General features: G+C 42.7%; 1 protein-coding gene across 1 annotated transcript in view; it reads right to left on the bottom strand.

The window, feature by feature from the left end:
- Window positions 1-22,518, bottom strand: part of Kcnmb4 (potassium calcium-activated channel subfamily M regulatory beta subunit 4) — a 63,099-nt gene that overhangs the window by 8,926 nt on the left and 31,655 nt on the right. The window contains exon 2 of the mRNA XM_004632167.2: window positions 20,929-21,056. Within this exon, the coding sequence (XP_004632224.1) occupies window positions 20,929-21,056 (128 nt within the window). The remainder of the gene's footprint in view (window positions 1-20,928; window positions 21,057-22,518) is intronic.

The following is a 22,518-nucleotide window of genomic DNA, read 5'->3' as shown; positions in this document are numbered from 1 at the left end:
CAAAGTAAGCTTAAGGCCAGCCTGAGCTGCATAGTGAAACCCTGTCTCAAAAAGACAAAAAAAAGAAAGAAAAGAAATTACTAGTCATTGACATCTAATCTAGAATCCTTGATGTGGGTTATGCATTAAACAGTGTCCCATCACAACAAAATGCTGGAGACAATTAACTTATGAAGAGAAAAAAATCTATTCTGGCTCACAGTTTTGGGGTTCAAGTCCCAGCTTGGTGGCCCCATTAATGCAGGCCTGTGGTGACACAGCATAGGACCCTATGGCAGAACAAAGCTGGTCACCTTGTCACCAGGAAGCAAAGGAGGGAAAAAGATCTGGGTCACCCCACGTCCTTCAAGAGCAGTCCTTCAGTGACCTAAGACCCCCATTAGGCCCAATCTCTCACAAATCCCACTACACTCCAATAGGGACCCCGTAGGGCATGAGTAACACCAAGATCTTCGGGGACACTTAAGACCTACAGCAGGGTATTATTACACGTTGTGAGTTTTGGCAAGACTATGTACTATGGGCTTTTTAGAAAGACAATGAATCAAAACACACCCCATAAAAATACCTGAGTTGATCTGTTGACTAATGGTTGCTGAAAGATTTCAAAAGTTTGTTTCCCATTAGAAGATGCCTAACTCAGTGACAGGGAATGTGCTTTACATGCATGCAGAGTTGGATTCAATACCAAAGCAAACCAAAAAAAGGTGGATTTTGTTCTAGCATAACTGAGTTGTCATTATTAAGTATCTGGATGTTTAGATGCTCTTGGACGCAGTTATAAGACCTTGCCAAGAGGGCCAGGGAGATGTCTCAGTAGAATAAGCACTTCCCAGGCAAGGGCAAGGGCCTGAGTTCAATCTCCAGTTCCACAAAAAAAAAAAGAATATTACTACTGGACTCTTTTAGAATATTTTGCTGAGTTAACACACCTATAATATTCAAATGATGGACCTTAACAAAAAAAGTGGATACAGATGAATATCCATTTTGTATCTGTGTATTCAAAATGGTTAGGATAGATATATAGTTACATTCTCTTAATGAATAGAGGGATTTGTGCTAATAGTGTTTGTAAATAAGATATCATGTCCGCATCTTGTACAGCAATTAACCACTAGAAAGAATGTATGCAATGTGTTAATTATTGAATCTGTCCTACCAATTTGGTTTGAAACTGTCTCATTGCTGTTTGTTTCTCAATAAAATTATGGAAAAAAAAAAAAAAGACCTTTCCAAGAAAAGAGACAAGCATGCCTGCCTTCCCGTGTACTCAAACAGCTGACTACCAGGAGTCACAACACAGGAGCCAGGTGTGAAGATCCTCTGCAGTGTTTCTTACGTCCTATCTTGACCTGCTGTACTGTGGGGACTCACTTGGCCCCCTGAAGCTGGTACAGAAAATTAAAGCTGAAGACATTTGACATTCAATGTGTGCTAAAGGAGGCCTTCTAGGAGTGTCTGTCACCTGAGTAACAGTAGCAAATTCTGAGATGTGAGGCCAACGTGAATTTTCTCTCCAGGGTAATTTTATGGCCCTGAAGACAGGATGACCAGTGACGCCAACAAAGATAAACCTCATACAGGCATCCTCCTAAAATCCCTAAAGAAAACTGTTTGTGGGGCTGGAGAGAAAGTTCAGCAGTCTAAAGTGGCTGCTTAGGCAAGCTTAGGTAAGCACAGGGACCGCGGTTCAATTCCCAGTACCACATGCTGCGCCAGCCCCGCTCGCAGGATGGGATGAGCCAGCTACAAAAAAGAAATAAAAAGTCCTTCCCACTAAAGTCTTTTCTAACCCTGATTCTTTCTAAGTTAAATATATAATCTTTGAATCTATCACTTCTCAACTCCTTTTCTTTGAAGCTCCTGTGAGCATAAATTTGTATACCTTTTCTCCTGTTAGCTGTCATTATTCCTCAGCTATTAAACATGCAAGAGCAGAAATCAAAGGTTTTTTTTTTTCCTCCTCTACACTATTTAAGCTCATTTCTGCTCTTGGAGGTCTAGCAATGACATTGTGATATATAGGCTTTTAAAAGCCCGAGAGCTGATTATATTAACTTCACGGCCAAGTGTGGTGGAACATGCCTGTAATCCTAGCACTGGGGGCCAGAGGAAGGAGGACTACTGTGATTTCAGGACCAGCCTGGGCTACATAGTAAGACTCTGTCTCAACAACAATAACCACCACCACCTTTATAGTTTTCGTCTATACAACGTTTCTATTTGCAAATGAAATACTGATTATAGATCTATAAGTGTTATTCACATCCTTGGATTTTCTTTAATCCAAGCAGATTACATTGTGATAGTAAAGTGTCACTGCACGTAGAGTTGCTCCTCAGCCTGACCTGAGGTCGGGAAGGAATTTAAATCTAACCCAGACCTGTAGTATCTAGAGAGAAACAACTGCATTCAGTTTTGCTGGCTATACAGCAAAATGGTAGCTGTGTTATTTTGGAGAAACATGGGATTGAACTAGTTAAAAGGAAGAAATATAGTTAAGTCCACTCTGATGTAGAGAACCAAATACCCTTGCAAGGTGAGGACAGGGTTTCAGAACAGAAACCTGAGGTAGACAAACCTGGGTTTGAATATGGGCTTTGAAACTTGTTGGCTCTAGGACCTTGAGAAAAATACTTAGTCTCTCCAAGCCTTAATTTTCTTTCCAAGCCTTTCATTTTCTGCAAAACGGGAATAATATCTACCTTTCTCCCAATGAATAAATGAAGTAATGTATGTGAGGTACTCCACCCAGTTTCCTAATCATTAGTTACTCAATAAACAGTGATAATGATAATTATCATTACAAGTCAAAAAGTGATTTTAAAACATCGGTAGTATCTTGCCCAAATACTCGTTGGACTGAACAGTATAAAGAAGGAATCACAGGAAATTCCTTTGGTCAAGTGAAAATATCTTTAATGTGGACGTCCTCATCTTGCCTCAGCCTTCAGTGTCCCTAGCAGTCAGCATCCCAGCTGAGCACAGCCAGACTTAAAAGGAAGCAGTTAACACACAGAATGGACCTGACAAGCAAATAATTGTTCTTAATTCTAATTATATGCATCTCAGAATGAGATAAGCAAGAACAAATTTTAAAACTCAGTGATGCTTGATGAGGAATACAAAAGAAGTTACAACCTTAAATTTATGCCATAAACAAACATTGTCTGTCCTCCGTCTGTCCGTCTGTCCGTCGGTCCATCCATCCATCCATCCATCCATCCATCCATCCATCCATCCATCCATCCATCCATCCACTCACCCACCCACCCACCTACCCACACTGGCTTCCCCAGGGGCTGAATCTAGGGCTTTGCATATGTGAAGCAACAGCTGTACTACTAAGCCAAATGCCTACTGCGCCTTCTGCAGGAGGGACTCTGGGTTTAACCACCAGGAAAGCAAATAACAATAAGAACAGCAACAACTAACAAGGGGCTGGTGAGATGGCCCAGTGGTCTAAAGCACCTACTTAGAACAAGCTTAGCAAAGCAAAGGGACTGTAGTTCAATCCCCCAGCACCACATGCCAGCCAGCCCCGCCCCCTGGTGGGCTGAGCTGGCCACACACACACACACACACACACACACACGATGTTACTGAGGAGCATGCTTCTCCCCCACAGATGTAGTCCAACAAATAATTGCGTCAAACAAGTCTCTGGAGAAAGTCCTGGGGAAAATTGAAGTTCTGTTAGAATAGTGGTATGGTTTGTGTCTTGTTATCCCCCCAAAGCCTCATGCAATCATGGGGCAAGGACTTTTAGAGTTTGAGATTAACTCATAATCCACTGGGATTATGGGTGTGTGTACCTTCCCCAGCCTGGGGCAATAGCCTGAATGTAATTTAAGGGAGAGGAACTTCCTCTCTCTGTTGCCTCTGTTGCTACTCCTCCATTTTGCTCTTGCTCTTTGTTGCCTCCAAGAAAGGACACCATCTGCCCTCTGCCACACAGCCTTGGAGATAGCTGAGTATGGATTGAAACCTCCAGTAACTGTGAGCTAAGTAAACCTTTCCTTCTTTCATTTTGGGTGTCAGGTATTTGTCCCAGCAATGAGAGAAGAGTAACTGAGACAAATACCACATTTTAAAAAAAGTTTTATACATACTGTGTGGTATTTAATGACTGTTTTCTCAATCTGATTCTTAAAAACCCTGAAATCAATAATCTTTAGCTGAAATGGCTTCTGCATTCTCAGGGACAGGATGGGTAACTCTCAAGACTTGCAAATCAGAAAGATTATTAATAATTTCTAGATGTCTTCAAACAAAACAAAGGAAAAAGAAAAATAAAAAAGGCAACTCAGTGAATCCATTTTTGTTAAGGTCAGTTGGGCATGAAAAGACCTTATATTTAGAAATCTTATGTTGTTCTTCTGCTGAAAAACAACGGAAATAGAAACTTTAAATTAGATGCTAAGATTAGATATCTAAGAAACTATTAAACTTATATGAAATCCTTTTCTTTTTGAGACAGGGTCTCGCTATGCAGTGCAGGCTGGCCTTGAGCTTATTTTGTAGCCCAGGCTGGTCTGGAACTCACAAAAAAATCCTCCTGCCTCGCCTCCTGGGTGCTGGGATCGCAGGCATTTGCCACCGCACCCAGCCTTTTCTTTTTCAAGTGGGCCTTCAAGATGCTCAGGAAGCCTGCCCGGTGTGACTGATGCAGCAGAGACAAGCCATGCCTCAGAGGAGGATGTGAAGCCTGCCCTGACTTCATCAGAGGCCGCCATATTGGAAACTAGACCTTTCCTTCCAGAAATTCTTGTGAGCTTTTCATAAGACTATCCCTGCTCTTCAGGATAATTCAGTCTGTGGTTTCTCTCACTTATCAAGTAAGTTATTTATTTTACAGAAGACTAAGTTTAAACTTATGTTTTAAACAGAAATGGAACAGAAAAGATGTCTGCATTCTTCTGAGACAGATTATTCTGACAATGGTTCTTATCTTCTGTGTTCACTTGCAGTTACAATTTTAAAATGGAAATGTGATATTTTAAAGTAGTGTGGGAAAGATGGACCATTCAATGTATTGTGTTTGGGTAACAAAATATATTGGTTTAATCTTAGTCCCCCACCCCCACCCCCCATACACACACACTCTAGAATTTGAAGAATTTGAAGAAGAATTTGGGTCAGAATTTGAAGTGTATAATGACACAGTATGAATTATACCATGACATCAAGTGCTCAGCTCGCTGACTAGGACAAAACAGTAAGGCCCCTTGTTCACTCTGTGAAGCCAAATACCCAAATGGAAAAGGAAATTCTTACAGAAAAGACCACGCTCTCAATCACTGACCAAAGGCTCTCTGTGTTTTGCTTTCCAAATGGTTGAAAACATGGAGGAGTCTCTTCTCTGAAATTAAACAAGATGGTCATCCAAGGACTGAGGGCAGGCACATTCTAGGTCTACCCTCAGTCATGATGCTAAGAGCCCCCCTTGCTTCACGTGAAGGAAGCCAACGCTGACACCCGCGGAGTGGCAGCACACGTGGAAAAAGATGCTTTTAAAAGATCACTTAACTGCCACATTTTGTATCATTTCCCTAAGCTGAATCATGTTCTCAACCCTCACTCTCGGCAGAGGACAGGGAAAACGAGCAGGCGACATAATCACAGTTCACACACTTGCGACGTGGGTGTGAGAAGCCGTTTCCAGGGAGAAAATGACAAACACGCCGATGTACCCAAAATACGCATCTGAGCAGGGATTCCATGGCGTGCTTGGAAGGCTGACAAGAGCTGAAGAATTTTGGTTCTCAAGGAAATGAGGTGGGTAAGGAATCCCCTCAAATGTCATTGCATATTCTTACTGTCTGAACAATACTGGGGACATCCACGGGCAGCTGAAGCCCGACATTGAAAGCAGGTCAAGAAACACCTTCTTCCCCACAATTTTTGATACAGAATCAAGATGACAAAGCACTTTATCTTAAGTTGAAGTGGGGGGAGGAGCGAAGCAAAGGAGACTCCTGGCTTCGATGTCCCCCTAAACATGATGTTATCATTGAGCATGCCCAACGCCACAGAGCCTGGATTTTTTTCCACGGGCTCCTATATGTAGGAGACCATCAAGCTCAGAAAACGTGAGTGGAATAGGAAAAACATTGAAGGAAGGGAGTGAAAATCCACACCAGTTTCAGTTAAATAAATAATATGTGTGACCTCAAGGCCAGGGTCTTAGACTCAAAGGGTTTTTTCAAAGGCAGCATACATTTGTCTGAAATGGTAGATGCCAAAGATATCATTGTATGAACCATCATGCGTATTTACCAGTTGTGTTTTCACAGATTGTGCCAACTATTGTCAGATCATTTCCAAGAGTGAGTGGTCATATTTACTATTTTGCCATTTCTGCTTCCCTCCCTGCTTAGTGAAACAGCACTTCCAGCCCCACTGGTCTTGCTGTGCATGGCCAACTGCTCTCGCTGCTTCTCCTCAGCAGCCCTGGCTCGGGTGCTCGGCCCTCCTGCAGGAGCCTTGGGACCTGCTCCGCCCACACCCACAGTTGTCCAACCCAGGCATGGGGGTGGGGGTGGGGGTGGGGGGTGGGAAAGCCTGCCACTACGGGCCACCCCTGAGTCAATCCCCAAGAGCTCAAGCAAGCAAGCACACATCTTGTTTTTTTCTAAAACTCTGAAAAACGTCCTATAACTCATTCCAAAGCAATTCATCCCATAATTTACTCTCAGTAAATCACTGTTCATGTCTGATTAGATTAAATGCAGTTCAATGAAGGAAGTCAGTTGTCACAGTTTCTTTTCTTCTTACATCAGTATTACGCCATTATTTTGGCAATTCGGAAGAGATGACCTGAAAAATGTATCCCGGGTAGGGGGAAAAGTCGTTTGGGCATCTTTTTATTATGAAAAGTCTAAGGAAAGGATACTTCTTATTATAATACTGACATTCTAGAAGTCTCCCAATGGTTAAAGCCTACTTCATTACAATGTACTGGGCGCCAGTTATTTTTTAATCAAATAATTGCATGGTATGATATACTTTGCATGTAGGAAGATAGAAACAGGCTAATATTTCTATCAAGGCTAGCAATGAATCATTCATCCTAACCCATAAATTACATAGTGCACAGCACATGAATAATACCTTCACATGCACTTCTGTTCTAGTCTGTTAAGCAATTGTATTTCTTAGTGAAAATGCTTTATAAACAGACTTTGAAATACTTTTGAATAATAAAATTAAGGGCCGGGGAGATGGCTCAGTGGAATAAGCACTTCCCTGGCAAGCGCAAGGGCCTGAGTTCAATCCCTGGTTCCACAAAAATAAAATAAAATTAGGGGGGAAACTACCCGCTTGCCCCCCCCCCTCCTGTCCCTCTCTTGGACAGGAGCTTTCTTTCTCTCAGTAAATATATTCTGCTCATAACCTCCGTTTGTTCCTAAAATTCATTCTTCTGTTTTAGAGAACACGAACTCATGCAGGTCAGGTCCAGAGATCATTTTTCCCCATGTCATTTGGAGGTTCCCTATATTGTTTGGAGGTCACCCACCCAAGACCAGTTTTTCTCCCTGTATCATTTTGGAATTTCCCACCGAGATCATTGGACGGAGGTATGAGTTTGCTTTTCTTTCATAAATTCTGAATTGAAACTTGCTTAGGTAACAAATTTATGTTTCAAATGTTACCATATTTTTGTCCCACCTCATGCCCAACTAAGCGAGTTCCCATGTCTTCTCCACCACCTTAGACCCACCTCACCCCATGGTTTTCCTTTGTAAAAGTCCCTGCAAGAGACAACTCCCTGGGGGTAACTACCCGCTCAGATCCCCCTCCTGTCCCTCTCTCGGACAGGAGCTTTCTTTCTCTCAATAAATATATTCTGCTCATAAAAGAAAATTGTCTAAATTAATTTTGAGGCTCTGTTCCTTGCTTTTGAATGTTTGAAGAAAAACTGTAAAGAAATATATTTAACAATGAACGTGGTGGCTTACACTTGAATAATAGAATTATAAGGCTCAAGTAATTAAAAAGATGCTAACGTTCAAGAAAAAAGTAGACGTAACCATCGGATTGGTGGACTGGATGTGGCACAGTTTGAAAAATTACTAAGAATTACAGGCCAGGGTATCCCCAGGGAAATTATTGCTTTCTTTTCTTTTCCCTTGAGGTTAACATTAATATCCCAGCCAGCGGCTGCTCCATTCAGGATCCAGCTGTGATAATGACACGGGGTACAGGTACACATTTCTGATCCAAGACAGACACACACAGGAACTAAACTGTCCTCGTTATAAGCTTCCCAAGGTGGTCGTGGCCATTACAGCACACTGAGCCTAGGTAAGGCCGAGGATGCTGCAGTTTCGCTAAGTAGCATCCACCGTGGTTGACACTAGTCCTCTCTATCTAAAGCCTAAGAACAGTTTTCAGATGCGTATATGGCATTTTGAAAGGTGTTCTTCATACTCTGTTCTCCTCCATTCAGCCTTTTAACCTCTGCAGAACATCTAGGGCCAACCCCATGGCTAGCTCACCCTCTCTTCCAGGCTTTACCCTACCACCCAGCATAACACCATCACATGGTTTAGGTGTTGCGTGAATGCCTGCTGGATGCTTAGGGCTGAAATGCATTTCAAACTTCAATGGCCATTCATACACAGTACACAGGTAAGGAGGAACAAGAGTACTTAAATTTGCCTGGTAAAATAAGAATTTTGTGAGCAAATGTGAGTGAACAGGAGTGTGGAGTTGGGGGAACAAACAGCAGTGTGTTGGGAGAAGATACACACATCAAAGGCACAAATGCTGTGGCCTGGAATAGCATGCTTTTTTGCCACCCACACTGTACTTCAACATGGACACAGCAGCAATCTCACTGATTAAATTTAACAGAACTCTGTATCACACCCCATTCCAATTCAGACCAGAGTTCTGGATACTGGTAGTTGCTCTGCAGCAGAGGTGTCAAGAAAATGAACTCTAAAAGCTGAATGAAGAGGCTTGATGCTGATCGCAAAGAAGAGCGCAGGATGGTGAACTCTAGAGGTTGGGTTGGTATGGAGCAAGGGGAGAGGGTGGCAAACAGGCCACAAGACACGGAGAAGAATAAATTGTAGCATACTGTAGCACAGCAGATAACTAGAATTCACAACAGGCTATTATGTATTTATTCTATGAAGAGCTTAGAGAATTTGCCTTCCATTCATAATTTAGACAAAGAAAGGATAAATCTATAAGAAGGTAAAGGGATACAAACTACCATGATCTGATTACATTTGTTTTGCTTTTTGTTTTGGTGGTAACGGGGATTGAACTCAGGACTCTGCGCTTGCCAGGCAGGCACTTATGCTGCTGAGAGCTCTCTCTAGCCATTATACATGTACTGAATCATGGTTGGAATCTTCTCTATCACTTGCCAGCCATGGGGCTTAGCCCCACTCTAGACTCTCTTCAGTCCTCCCACCTACTGTGAGGACCAAGATTAATCCTGCCTCATGGGACCGTTATGCCGATCTGGTGACTTAATATGAATCCAGCACTTCCGTGGCCTCTGGCACAGAGGAAATACAGTAGATAGTAATGGCTATGGCGGATAGGAAGAAGGACATGGGTCTCTGCGTCCCCGTCTTTTTTAGCATTTTTATTGATAACTTGGATAAGTAAATTAAAGCTGCTTTGACTTACTATTAAGACAGTCTTAGGAGAGAAGAAACCACCAATATGCTACCAGAATCAACATCAGAGTAGACATCACAGACTAGGATAGTCAGTCAAAAGCTAATGCTTATATATTGTTTGATCAATGTCGCATGCCTCTAGCTTGTAATCTGAGCAACTATTTTGAAGATAATGCAATATAATAGCCATCGTTAATTTCCTATCATCTTGTTTTCAAATTCTGCAGCTTTTGTTTTTTTCTTCTTAAAGTAAAAAACAAAACAAAACAAAACAAAACAAAAAAACAAACAATATGTATTTATGTGGGAATAAAGGCAAAAAGCCTTACAAGGAAGCCCAGAATGCAAATCTTAGAGAAGTTTAGAAATGGGAGGATTTTGTTTTAACAGAAGCATTTGTAAGCAGATGTGGAGGTAGAAAGTTTAATTAATGATCAGCGCTGTATGGGTAAACAGTGGGCAACAGCTGCCAAAAAAGCCAGTGCCACATCAGGCCTCGGTGACTCAGTTTTGTTGTGGGAGTGCACAATGCTAGTGCACATGTCTTGCCTTCCCCTGCACAGGCCAGCTCTGCACACTGACAGAGCAGCAAAAAACAACGCGAAGGGCTCTGTTTCCACAGCAGTGATGGCCTCGCTGTAGTCTGAAGGTAGGGGAAGAGGGTTCCCAACCCTGCGGCTCCTCCCTGACCCTGTTGCCCCTGCTGTCAAACTCGGTGAGTGCAGTCTGCCTACGCACTGAAACTACAGCCATGACCATGTTTGTCTGATTTATTTATTTATTTATTTATTCATTCATTCATTCATTCATTCATTTATTTATTTTTGTATTTTAGGGAAGGGTATACAGGTTGTTCAGGGTCTCATTACTAGATCGGACTCGTAGTGATCTGCCTGTGTGCAGCCTCCTAACAGCTGGGATTACAGGCGCGCACCACCACACCCAGTATCCTTTGCTGTCTCAGTGTGCCCTGGGGGTGGGACTGGCATGGCAGGCCCACGGATAGAACGCCCGGCCCCTGCACCTGCTTGCAGGCGCTTTAATCCGCTAAGCTATTTGGCTGGCCCAACCATGCTTTTTAAAAACTGTGATTACAAAAGATATCTACTGTAAAACTTGCCAGTTGAAATGTACAGTTTAGAGGCAGTCATTAGATTCACAATGTTGTGATCCTGTCAACACTATCTAGATTCAAGTCTTTTCCTTCACATCACACAGCAACTCCGCGACCACTGGGCAGATTCCCCACGTAGCTCTTCCTGAGACCCTGAGGTCTTCCAAGCTACTTTCTGTCAGTGTGATTTTTCCCAAGATGAATTTCTTGACCACCGAAAATGTTTGAAAATGGGATGGGCTTCTTCAGGAAGTGATGTCCATTGTCCACAGTTATTCAGGCAGAGTGAGAAACACTTTGCCAAAAATGGTGTGGTAGAGACTCACCTAGGCTTGGCATAAATGAGTAGAAAGGGTCTCTAGACTTGAAAGTCTATGAGTCTGTGGTCCCGCAACACACAGCGTGTGTGTCACAGACCCCTTCTGGCCCCACTGCACCTCAGATGCAACTGAGGCAAGAGCGCTTCAGTAAGTAGCCCAAGGTCACTCAATGAGTCACGAAGAGAGCTATGCATAGAACTGAAGTCTCCCGACGCGCAGCCCTGGCCTGCATTCCGCCATCTGATGGTGCTGCTCTCTGTGACCTACTTGTCCTACAGTGCTTGTACTTTTCCTCCCAAATTCCCTCAGGGATTTGTTTGAAGGCTGTGTAAAGGCATCTTAAATGGAAAGTGACTTGATAACATCAAATTCTTAACTTTATTGCTATGATGATAAAAGCTGTTAGAAGATGAATTTCTAAGCCTAAAACCACTTTGATTAAGCATCAGAAATCAACCCCTGAAATTCACATTTTAAGTAATGTGTGGTGTTTTGGTGTGAGCCTGAGAAAGAGTGCTGGGATGAATTCCATATATATTCTACAGCATGCCTGAGGAGCTGTGGCAGCGCTGCTTTTTTTTAAAAAAAAAGTACAGACTTGGAGACGGTACAGGGCCTTCGATTCTGATGTAATCTCTCTTAATATGGAACCAGACACAAATGTACATGGAGAAGACCGAACCTGGGTAAGATTCCAAATTCACTGTTTTGTTTTTTAAGATTCAAGATACGTCACTGAACTCAGTGTCTAAAGAAAAAGCCAGTATGTTCCTTTTTAAAATAACCAGGGAACCAGTTTCTCTCCAAAGAGATGAATTCAGTAATGTTTCTCAGAGTAAACAGACAACAAAATTAAGTAAACTTTTACCAAATACAAAACATCTGATTTAGTAATTCATTAAAAGATCAACAAAATTTGCATAAGCTATTTTTTCAAAATTCAGGTCCTATCTTTAGATGCACATTATTAGCATTTATATCCTAAGAAGTCCACAAGTAAAGGTGAAGCCTTTTTCTTTTATAATTTGTCCTACAACAATAACAACACAAAATACCTTAGAAGCCAATGATACAATTCAATTCAACATGTAAGTACTTAAATGTGCTGTTAGTGCTTCCTCTGTTTTCAGAACTAATCTGTTCCTAGAATGCTGTCATGGCTTACATCGAAAATGTTCCCCCAAAGACTCACGTGCTTGGAAGATGACTGGATCATGGGGTGCTATGAGGAAGGGGTGCCTGGTCAGCATGGGTCCCGGAGCTCAAGCCGGGAAGGGGTGTTCTTGCCCTGGCTCTTCTGTTCTCCCTGCTTCCGACTGGCCTGGGGTGAGCAGATGTCCTGGCCCAGGCCCTGTGCCATGCTCTTTCTCGCTTTGGGCCAGCCAATGTAGACTGAATCCTTTAAAAACTATGAGTCAAAATAAACATTTCCTACTTTAACTAGTGAGTATTAGGTATTCTGTCTCAGTGACAGGAAAGTGACTCATCAAAATGCAAAGAAAATAAACGGCCATTCACCAATCATTTCCTACTATATTGGTTACAAATACATTCACGTGCATGTATCTAAGCGTGGAACTGTTGTCTCTCACTAGAAGTAATGCAGAGGTAGGCAGGCCAGCTGCCCAAGATACTTTACCCCTTAATGCTCAGAGACACTACTATTTTCCCTGAAATTTCTTTTCCTAGCAATATCTAGAGGATTCCTACTCATTCTTTGAAATTCAACTCAGAAATTTCCTCGGTGCGGTGTTTCTGTTTCCACGCCCTATCTCCTCCAGACCGGACACCATGAACACGCCTCCATCTCGCATCAAGGGACTGCGCCATGTTCCAACCACTCACACATCTGCCTTCCATACTAGGCAGTGAGCTCCTCAAGGAAAGAGGCAATCATTATTCTCGTTGGTCACGGATGCCTGTAGACAGCAGGAGAGTGACAAACACTTGCTGAGTAACAGTACCAGTGACTGAAGTGATGGCGTTTTCACAGATGAATTCTAGGAAACAGAAAAGACTAACACTATGCAAGAAAATGAACGGTCTACCTTGTGGCAAGGTCTCTGCCCCTCTCCTCGCATGGCGATGCTTCGTTTACGGAGAGGAAGTAGAAACATAGGGGAACTTGCAAAATTAGTGAAATTTGGCTTTTTAAAATGCAATACGAACTAAAAAAAAATATTTAGGATGTTACGGCAGAAAATATTTCTAAAAATGCATTACACATTTCCTTGCCTTTTAAGGAGAGTATATTGAACCATATTTAACCTTTTTTGGTGACTCATTGTCATCGTTATGAAACTCAATTACTGTTGAGGTAGGAGGACTGTCTGCTCCTCTATTCGATGGCTCCAGACTGCTGGCCATTTATTGCTTTACTAACTTTCACTCTCGTGCGCCATTAGGATTTATCTAGCCTTGTAATTGTACAAGGCTTCAGGATTAGAGACAGAAAAAAAGAAAAGCCATAGGATTTGACAGCTAAAGGAATCTTTAGCTTAATCTATCACTCTATCAAATTTTATAAATAATAAACCCTCAGCAAGTGTGCAGTTCTTTTCTAATTGGTTGTTTTTAATTGGTTTTCAAACTTTGTTAAGAAGAAAACTGTATTCAATTTTCTTAATGAGCTCAGATCATTAGGTTTATGTTTCTTTAAAACTCTAAGGTTAAGTTTGTTTTAAAAATATATGGTAAGGGTAAACTCAATTTAGAGCCAGAAAGATGGCTCAGTAGAATAAGTGCTTCCCTGTAAGTGCAAGGGTCTGAGTTCAATCCTCGGTTCCCCCTCAATTTAGAAATATATACTATAGGATAAATACAGTTTAAATGATTTTTTAATATTTTTTATTTTATTTCATTTTTTTAGTATAGGGTCTACAGGGTCTCATTACACAGATTGGACTTGTAGTGATCCTCCTGTTTTCAGCCTCCCAAGCGCTGGGATTACAGGTGTATGCTACCATTTCCAGTCTCAATCTCGGGGGTGGGGTGAGCATGGCACGGCGGGGATCGAACCCTGGCCCCTGCATGTGTCTAAGTAAGCACTTTAGTCCATAGGGCTATCTGGCTGGCCCTAGTTTAAATGAATTTAAAAATTAAGATATTCATTCAGTATCGTATGTACAATATATTTTTTAAATTAAAGCATGTCTTTTTAGTTTCTTGGATTTCTATTTTTTTACTCATTAATAAAATCCTAAAATTATTCATTCAATACTTAAGCCTTCAATCAAAGAATAACCAGGCTATTCACTGATTGTTTCTTAGTTATTAGAAATTTATACGGTAAAGGAAGAAAAACACATGCTAAATACTCAGTACCATGCATGGGCATACTTGTCAAAACAGAAACAACACCCAAAATGCTTAACATAGAGTTACACTCATTTTATAGGTAAGGGAATCAAACTTGAGAAGTTGAGTGATTTACCCAAGTAATGAAATTAGAGATGGGGAGAAAAGAAATGCAAGATACTTGAGGTCACACAACTGCTGCCCTTAGGGAATTCATAATCTGTAAAAGGGGAAAAGTGTATACTCAACTAACTCTATAGCAGTGTGACAAAAAGCAACCATGGTAATGTGGGCATACAGAAGTAATTAAGTATACTGCAAAAGCGAGAATATGAAAAAATATACAAGATGAATAGTAATAATAAAAACAACACTAGTAAACACTTCTGTAGGAGTCCCTGTGGGTTATGTCCAAGTCATCTCATTGATAACTTCACAATAATCTTTTCATGTTCCCCTTCTGCAAAGCGAATGAGGCAAAGATAAAGTCGGTTGGTTCCAGTGTCCATCTCGGAACCACAGTGCTAGGTTGATTTCTAAAAGTAAAAAGGCGAAGGTGTTCCCAGGTAAGGGAAGAGGGACAAAAGCAAAGCATCAAGGTGCATAAGAAACAGAGTAACCTGAGGTGGTCAGAGCAGGCAGTGAAAAAAATTAAACATTGCTACCACCCCTGCCATCATTGGCTACTATCAATGGCTACCATCATTGGATGGCATCAGTGGCTACTATCATTGGCTACCATCACTGGCTTCTCACTGGTTCCATCACTGGCTACCATCAATGGCTACCATTAATGGCTACTATCATTGGCTGCCATCAATGGTTACTATCATTGGATACCACCAACGGCTACCGCCATTGGCTATTATCATTAGCTACCATCAATGGCCACCATTATTGGCTGCTCAATGGCCACAATCAATGGCTACCATCACTGGCTGCTCATTGGCTACCATCAATGGCTATATTAAAGAGAAATCTAGGGCTGGTGAGATGGTTCAGTGGTCTAAAGCACCTACTTAGAACGGGCTCAGCAAAGCACAGGGACCACGGTTCAATCCTCCAGCACCACATGCCGGCCAGCCCCGCCCCCTGGTGGGCTGAGCTGGCCGCGCGCGCGCGCGCACACACACACACACACACACACACATAAATAAATAATTTAAAAAAAAAAAAAAGAGAAATCTAAACCCTGACTACTTTTCCCTCCAGTATCAGCCACACAGTCCCCTCCACTCCCAGCTCTCCTGCCACTGCCATGGTGGCCTTTTGGGCCCTACAATTCACCAAACTCTTTCTTGCCTCAATAACTTCGTATACAGTGATGCTTTATTTGGAGACTCACTTTCTCTCACTTTTTATCTAGTGAACTCTTGAACAAGTTTGGTCTCTGAATTTTCCACCATGCTATACAGCAGTGCCCCCAGGTACAGCATCATGATACTTTGTGATTATATGAACATTACCACTTCAGACTGTGTGGTATTCTCCAGGGAAGCAGGGTCCATGTCTGTTGTTCTGTGCATTCATTTCTTTCTCCTATTGTTCTGCCCATGACTATCACGTAACTCAAAAGTTGAGGACTGAATTGCAAGAGCCTGGCTTTTATCTTACGGACAACAAGAAGACAAAAAAAGTGAATCCAGGATGATGAAAAAATCAAATAGTGATTTAAATAAAGTGAGACCAAACTCCACAAATTGTGGATAATGGGCAAAAGAAAGACCAAGTCTGTAAGACCAGTGAGGGTCGTTTCCACAATCCAAAGGCCAGAACTGAGACGGTGGTGCAGGGATGAATTCAAGAGATCACACAGATGGTGTCCAGACTTGTTTATTTGATGAGAGGGCTTGTGTATTTGTGTATGAATCTACTTTGTGAGCTCAGTGAACTTTGTCCAGTCAGATTTATAAAGCAAAGCATTAAAAAGCAAATTTGTAGAGAGAAGTACATATTGTCCATAAAACGAAAATCTCAAAAATAAAGACTAAACACTCCTTTTTCTTAGATCCAGTGAGGAACAAATGACTTGTTTCCCAGCAAATTTTTTTTTTTAAGGGATAGCTAGTTAAGGTAAGGGTGAAAGGGAAATATTTGAAAGATATCTGTACAGAGCAGCTTTCTGGATAGCAAGCCATGCTTGTTAAGGGGTCAGAAGTTGGGTTTTGCTGAGAAAAGATAGGCCAGAGAAGGGCTGAGGGGGACAAAAGGAGCATAAGGGACTTTATTTGCATAAATAAGTATAGAGAAGAAATCTACACAAGGAAGGAGACAGTGAGCCTCAAGGAAGAGGGAGGCAAAGAACTGAGGAAATAAAGACAAACATGAATAAACACACACAGCCCAGGGCACCAAGCTGCCTCGGGGGACCACACAGGGACGGGCCCAGGGGCAGGCACAGCTCTGTGGCTGGCTGGCCACCGTGGGCTCTGCTACTCAACATGACTTGCCCCAATAAGGTTTACACAGTGAAACACTAAGATTCCAATAACCTTCCTCTTAGATTTTAAAAATAACATCCTTTTCTTGCAAATGGAAACTTTTTGGTAACTACTCGCCAGGATTTCCTGCATTTGCGTGAAAGCTAAAGGTTACTTTGAATATGAAGTTCATCTTATCAGGAGCATCTGGAAGTCGATACGGTAAGTCTATTTCAATTTCATATTTAGCAGTAGTAAAAAGTGTGAGAGAGTAGATGGCACGAGGAAGCTGCCATGTTTCCCATCTCCTAACAGCATCCTTGTTTCCTCTCACATATGTCACGACGAAAGAGCCAAACTCGAAGCTCCTGCTTCTCCAGAGTGATTCAAAAGCATGTCTTCAACACGCCTGGACTATGGCAGACCACCCCTACTTCTACCTACACCCCTGCAGTTTAGGGGTGGGGCAGTGAAATGACAGGTAAGGAATGTGTGTTCTTTCTGATGAAAGGATGAGAGACTTGAATTTACTGCACTAAAATGTATATGAAATACAGCCCACAATTTACTCAGTGACACCTAGTAAAGGAGCCCCACAAAGCCCTGAACAACAGAGCTCATGGATGCTGGCTTGGTGACCACACCAAGGTGCTGTCTTCTATCTGGCTGCACCCAAGTTTCATCTTTTATAATTAAGCTGGCATAAAAAGTAAACGGTTTCCTGAGTTCTGTGAGACCCTCCTGCAAACTACTGAACAATAGGAGGTGGAGGAGGATAGTACAAACTCCCACTTTAGAGTAGGATGGCCAAAAGCATGGGTGGACCTGAGATTGGTGTCTGGAATGGGGACAGTCTTGTGGCTCTGATGCTAACTCTGGGTAAACAGATGCTGTCACTGAATCGAACTGCACTGCACTGATCTGAGCTAAACAAGACCAGCTGGTGCCCAGAGGACACTGAAGAACTCTTGGAGTGGGAAACCCTGCCTCCCTTGGTGTCTGAGGTCTATGGTGAGAATATAAGAAAAAAAAAAGAATCTCCCCTTCAGCACATAATATAGGTTTCTCTCTTTTCAGGTAGTCCGCACTAACCTGGAAAAAGAGCCTGTTACTTGGATACTGAAGATACACAGGATTCACCAAGAAGAAGCAGCCTCCACAAATCATGACACCAAGAGGGGTAAGAAGTTCATTAAGATGACCAGCAGCTGGTTAGGACAGCAAGAAGAGCATGTACCCTGTGGACCTCCAACTTCAGGCTCAGGCTCACCCATGTTTCCACTCAGAAACCACTTCCTAGTGCAGGGTCAGAAGCTCCAGGAAGCCCCCAATTCTCGGGGGGAGCCTCTGTGCCAAGCTGCGCTACCTGCTGGGCCTCTTCCCTGTCACTGTGCTGCCACCTGAAGGAAAAGCCTCCTCCTTTCCATTTCATCCCATCTCCTTTTCTTCAAAACATGATCCATTTTTATCTTACTATAGACATTCAATTTTTCTTCCTTCCTGGGCAATTTTAGCTAATAGCAGGCTCACTTCTCTGTATCCACTCCTGTTCTCCACTCAATGGCCTTCTTCTAAACTTTTTTCTCAGTAATGAAAACTTTGATTTTCATTGTCTTAGTGTCCAGTCAGGCTGAGGATACTGCGGTTTGATCCCCAGCTCCACCTGCCTTTGCAGGCCCACCCTTCAGGCAGCCTGAGCCAGCCAAAAAAAAAAAAAAAAAAAAACAAAGAAACATTTCTCATTGTCTTACTGTCATTTATGTGGTAAGAATATTGTAACATAAGACCACAGTCTTTAGTGTACAACGCAACGCTATCTGACTATGATGCAATACTCTTGTCCGGGACTCACTCATCCTACTTGATGGGCTTCATGCCTACTGGTCAGCAGTTTGCACTTCCTCTTTTCCCGCCACTACTGCCTGACACTCTTTCAGTCTGCGAACTTCACTACGCCACTTCACATGAGTGGAGTCAGAGAGTTTCAGCCTTGCTGTGACTGACTCGCTTTAATTAGCATAATATTTCCAAAGTTCCTCCACATTGTCACAACTGTAGAATTTCTTTTAAAGGCTCAGTAGTACTCCACTGTCTATACATACCACAGCTTCTCATCTTCCTCTTTTCCTTCTCCTTCATCTAAAATGGCATTTCACTATGTTTGCCAGGCTAGTCTCCCACTCCCGGGCTCAAGTGATTCTCCTGCCTCAGCCTCCTGAGTATCCTGGGGTATGGGCAGACCAGTGTGCCCTATACATTCTATTTTCTTTATACTGTTTCCATAACTTGGTTATGGATTGCAGAAATCATGGAAATGAACACAGAACTGATGATATTTCTTCATGATTCTAATTTGAAGCACTGAAATCTGTATCAGAGGTGGGCCTACTGAACCATGTAGCAGAGCTCGCAAATTTTTAAGGAAATGCCACGGATTTCATACCGACTGCGCTACTCTGTATCCTCATAAACAGTGTGCACAGGAGCCAATTTCTCCACATCCTTTCCAACACCTATCTTTGCTCTTTGAGAACAGCCATCTTGGCAGGCCTGAAGAGATCTTAGCATTTCTCTGAGTAGTGGTGCTGAGCAATGACGTATCCACCTGTCAGCCATTTCTCTGTCTTTCTACGTCATTAGCCTCTTTTTTGACCCGCTCCATAGTATTTTTCACTATTTTGCTGCAGGAGTTCTTTACATACTTTGGAGTTCAACCCCTTATCCAACTATCATTTGCTAATATTGTCTCCCATTCTTTAAGTGACCTTTGCACTCTGCTTTTTAGTTTGATGCAGGTCACAGATGATGACTAAGCAGTGTCAGCTAATGTGCTTAAGCCTTCAGATTTTTTACTCATTCTGGTCTCTGTGTGTGTATGTGTGTGTGAGAGAGACAGGGTCTGGATATGCAGCTCAGGATGGTCTTGAGCTCGCTTTGTAGCCCAGACTGGTCAGGAACTCACAACGAACCTCCTGCCTCACCCTCCCGAGTGCTGGGATTACAGGTGTGTGCCACCACGCCCAGCGTTACTTAATCTAGGAGAGGTTTATTTATTTTTGTTTGCTTTTGGTGTCAAGGACCAAACCCAGGGCTTCCAGCTTGCTAGGCAAGCATTCTACCGCTGAGCCAAATCCCCAGCCCCGCTTTACTCAACCTAATACAAAAATTATTTTCATAATGACCACCACAGCCTGGCAAGTGCCCTCAACAGTGACTTCTCAGCATCCTTCTCCTTAAAGCCCACTCCTTCCGAGACTGTGTTCTGACCTTCCCGTGACTCTCTGGCTCTTCCACCTCCTTCAGCCTACAATGTCGGTGTAATTCTGTCAGCATTTCTCTCCTCACTCTGCTCCCAGCGCCCTCTCTTTCTCTTCACTTCAACCATAGCTGGTGTGCCAATGAGTCCCAGAGCCATACGTCACATTCCTGACCTCCTGGTTCTGAGCTAGAAGTCTATCTTTCTAACTCTTTCAGGGCACTCTCCAGCTCTTATCATGCCTCTCATTCAGCACACTGAAAGCTGGGCTATCGTCTCCCCAAAGCCAGCCACATTGGCACCTTTCTTTTCCTTGTCACTCACCTTGCCCTTAAGTCCTGTTCCTTCTGACTCACCACATCTTGTTGCTCCCATAATGCCTCCTTGCTGCACCACCACTACTCACCCAGCCCCTCACCTGGGACCAGGAGTTGCTTAATATGAGCTCTGGGAATCAGAGTACTGAATTCCATTTTTTACAAAAATCTTAGCAGCTGTGTTCACTGGGCCATTTATTTCACCTCTTAAGCCCAGACTGTTGACAAATCTGCTCAGTGCATAGCTTACACTCGGAACAGGATCGTTCTCCAGGCACACTGCTAGTACACAATGCTCCCATATCAAGGCGCTGCCCTTCTGAGTGTGTGTAGACAGCAAGTGCTATGGTACAAGTTCTCTCCTCGGTCATTCTCCAGGACAACCAAATGTGTTTTGCATCCTATAGAACAAGAAGGACTTCTTCTACAGGTGGGACAGAGTTGAAACCATCTTCAAGTTGTACTTTTTACCAAGCAAACACAAACCTATGAGTTGCCAGTGTAACAAATTTCACAGGATACAAATAATATTAATATGCACAGAAACACCGAATTACCTTTGATATTGATTGAAATAGCAAGTAAATGGTTGGGAGCCAATCTCATCTTTCCAGTACTGCTGCCAATTCATGACGCTTTCCAAGTTCTTCTGATTTTCTCTCTTGCAGGGAGGGATATAGGAACACTAACAAAATAAAACACAGAAAGCCAACATCATGCTACGGAATGCTGACAGTCCTTTTACTCTCAGAACTTTTATCATAGAATACTGGTGGGGACTGATGGGAAGGTGCAGCTATCACCAGTGGCCACTGCCCTGGTTAGAGTTAAAGGACCATCTTGACGGCCATCAACATGCCTGAGGGGTCATCACTATGTCCCCTGGCCTGGCCAAGACTGGTCATCAGCTCTTGACCCAGCATTATGACTCCGACACAGGGAAGAGCTCTGAGGAGCACTGTAGCCGCCATGCCCATGGGGCAGCCTGTCCATCACTGAGCTTGGAACAGCTCGGCTGGGGCTGTCCACGGGGACCCAGAGCCACCAGCGTCTCGCTTCTCCCCTCAATGACTCTGCTCCTAGTCCCCAGTCCCTTTTTATAGAGATGGTGTTAGCCATGTGGTAAATCCACTCTAAATCTAACTTTAAAATGCAACCATATTGAAATTACTAACTTGTATTTTAAATTTATTTGGCACAATGAGAAAAACTCCCAAAGATAAAAATACTTTGTCATTGAGCTATATGGACATTTTATAAGCAATGAGTTGCAATGTAATAGCTAATTAAAAGCGTGGCATGCATTCCCTCTTTGGCAGCATGCCAGACCACAGAGGGATGCACAAGAAACGTTGACTTGATCCTCTCTGGGACCTTGATATTTTCCTCTTTTACTTTTAAATAACAGATCAGGACATAGCTTTTCTCTGAATATTGCTCTTAACCATGAAACTTAAAACTTTCTTTTCTTACTTGTACTGAGGCGGGAGAATCTGAAAAACAAATCTCAAATATACAATCCACGTGTCTTGCTAGCGGGAGGTCTTTCCTAGCCACGCCGCTGACGAGGTGGTTCTCCTTAGGAAGCTCAGTTACTCTAGGCAATGTAGAGATGCAGCAGGGCTGATAAACTGCTCCCAACTCCACCTGCTAAAACGATCCCTTGGGCATGCCAGCCACTCTCCAAGAGCAGTTTTACACGATGATGGAGATGATTTCAGCTCATAGGTTTAGTTTACAATTTTCCATACACACTGACGTTTCAGTGACTGAGTCTGTACTTCTCACACCAACCTTCTAATGAACTCCGTTTACAGGTGAGGAAACTTTGGTTACTGTTACCTCTGCGACTAGCACTAGAACCTGGCGATTATCACAATCTACTCTCGAGCGTGTTATCAGGATATGTCGTGCCAAGGAGCAGGAAAAAAAATCCCTGTGTATTAGCCTTAATCTGAGCTGCAATTGTTTTATTAGGATGTATAATTCTGTAACATCTCCTATTTATTTAATGGTTAAATTCAAACTTTTCAGCACGATGTACACAGTTCCTTCTGATATGATCCCTGCAGGCCACCATCCTCATGGAATTCTGGGACACAGCCAAACAGAAGCACTTGCATCCCAAGTGTGCCCTGTGCTACCCC

Source organism: Octodon degus, unplaced genomic scaffold (genome assembly GCF_000260255.1).
Source record: "Octodon degus isolate 3935 unplaced genomic scaffold, OctDeg1.0 scaffold00047, whole genome shotgun sequence".
In the NCBI taxonomy this organism is placed as follows: Eukaryota; Metazoa; Chordata; class Mammalia; order Rodentia; family Octodontidae; genus Octodon; species Octodon degus.
The sequence above is the reverse complement of the archived record's forward strand: the minus strand, read 5'-3'. Positions and strand labels throughout refer to the sequence as shown.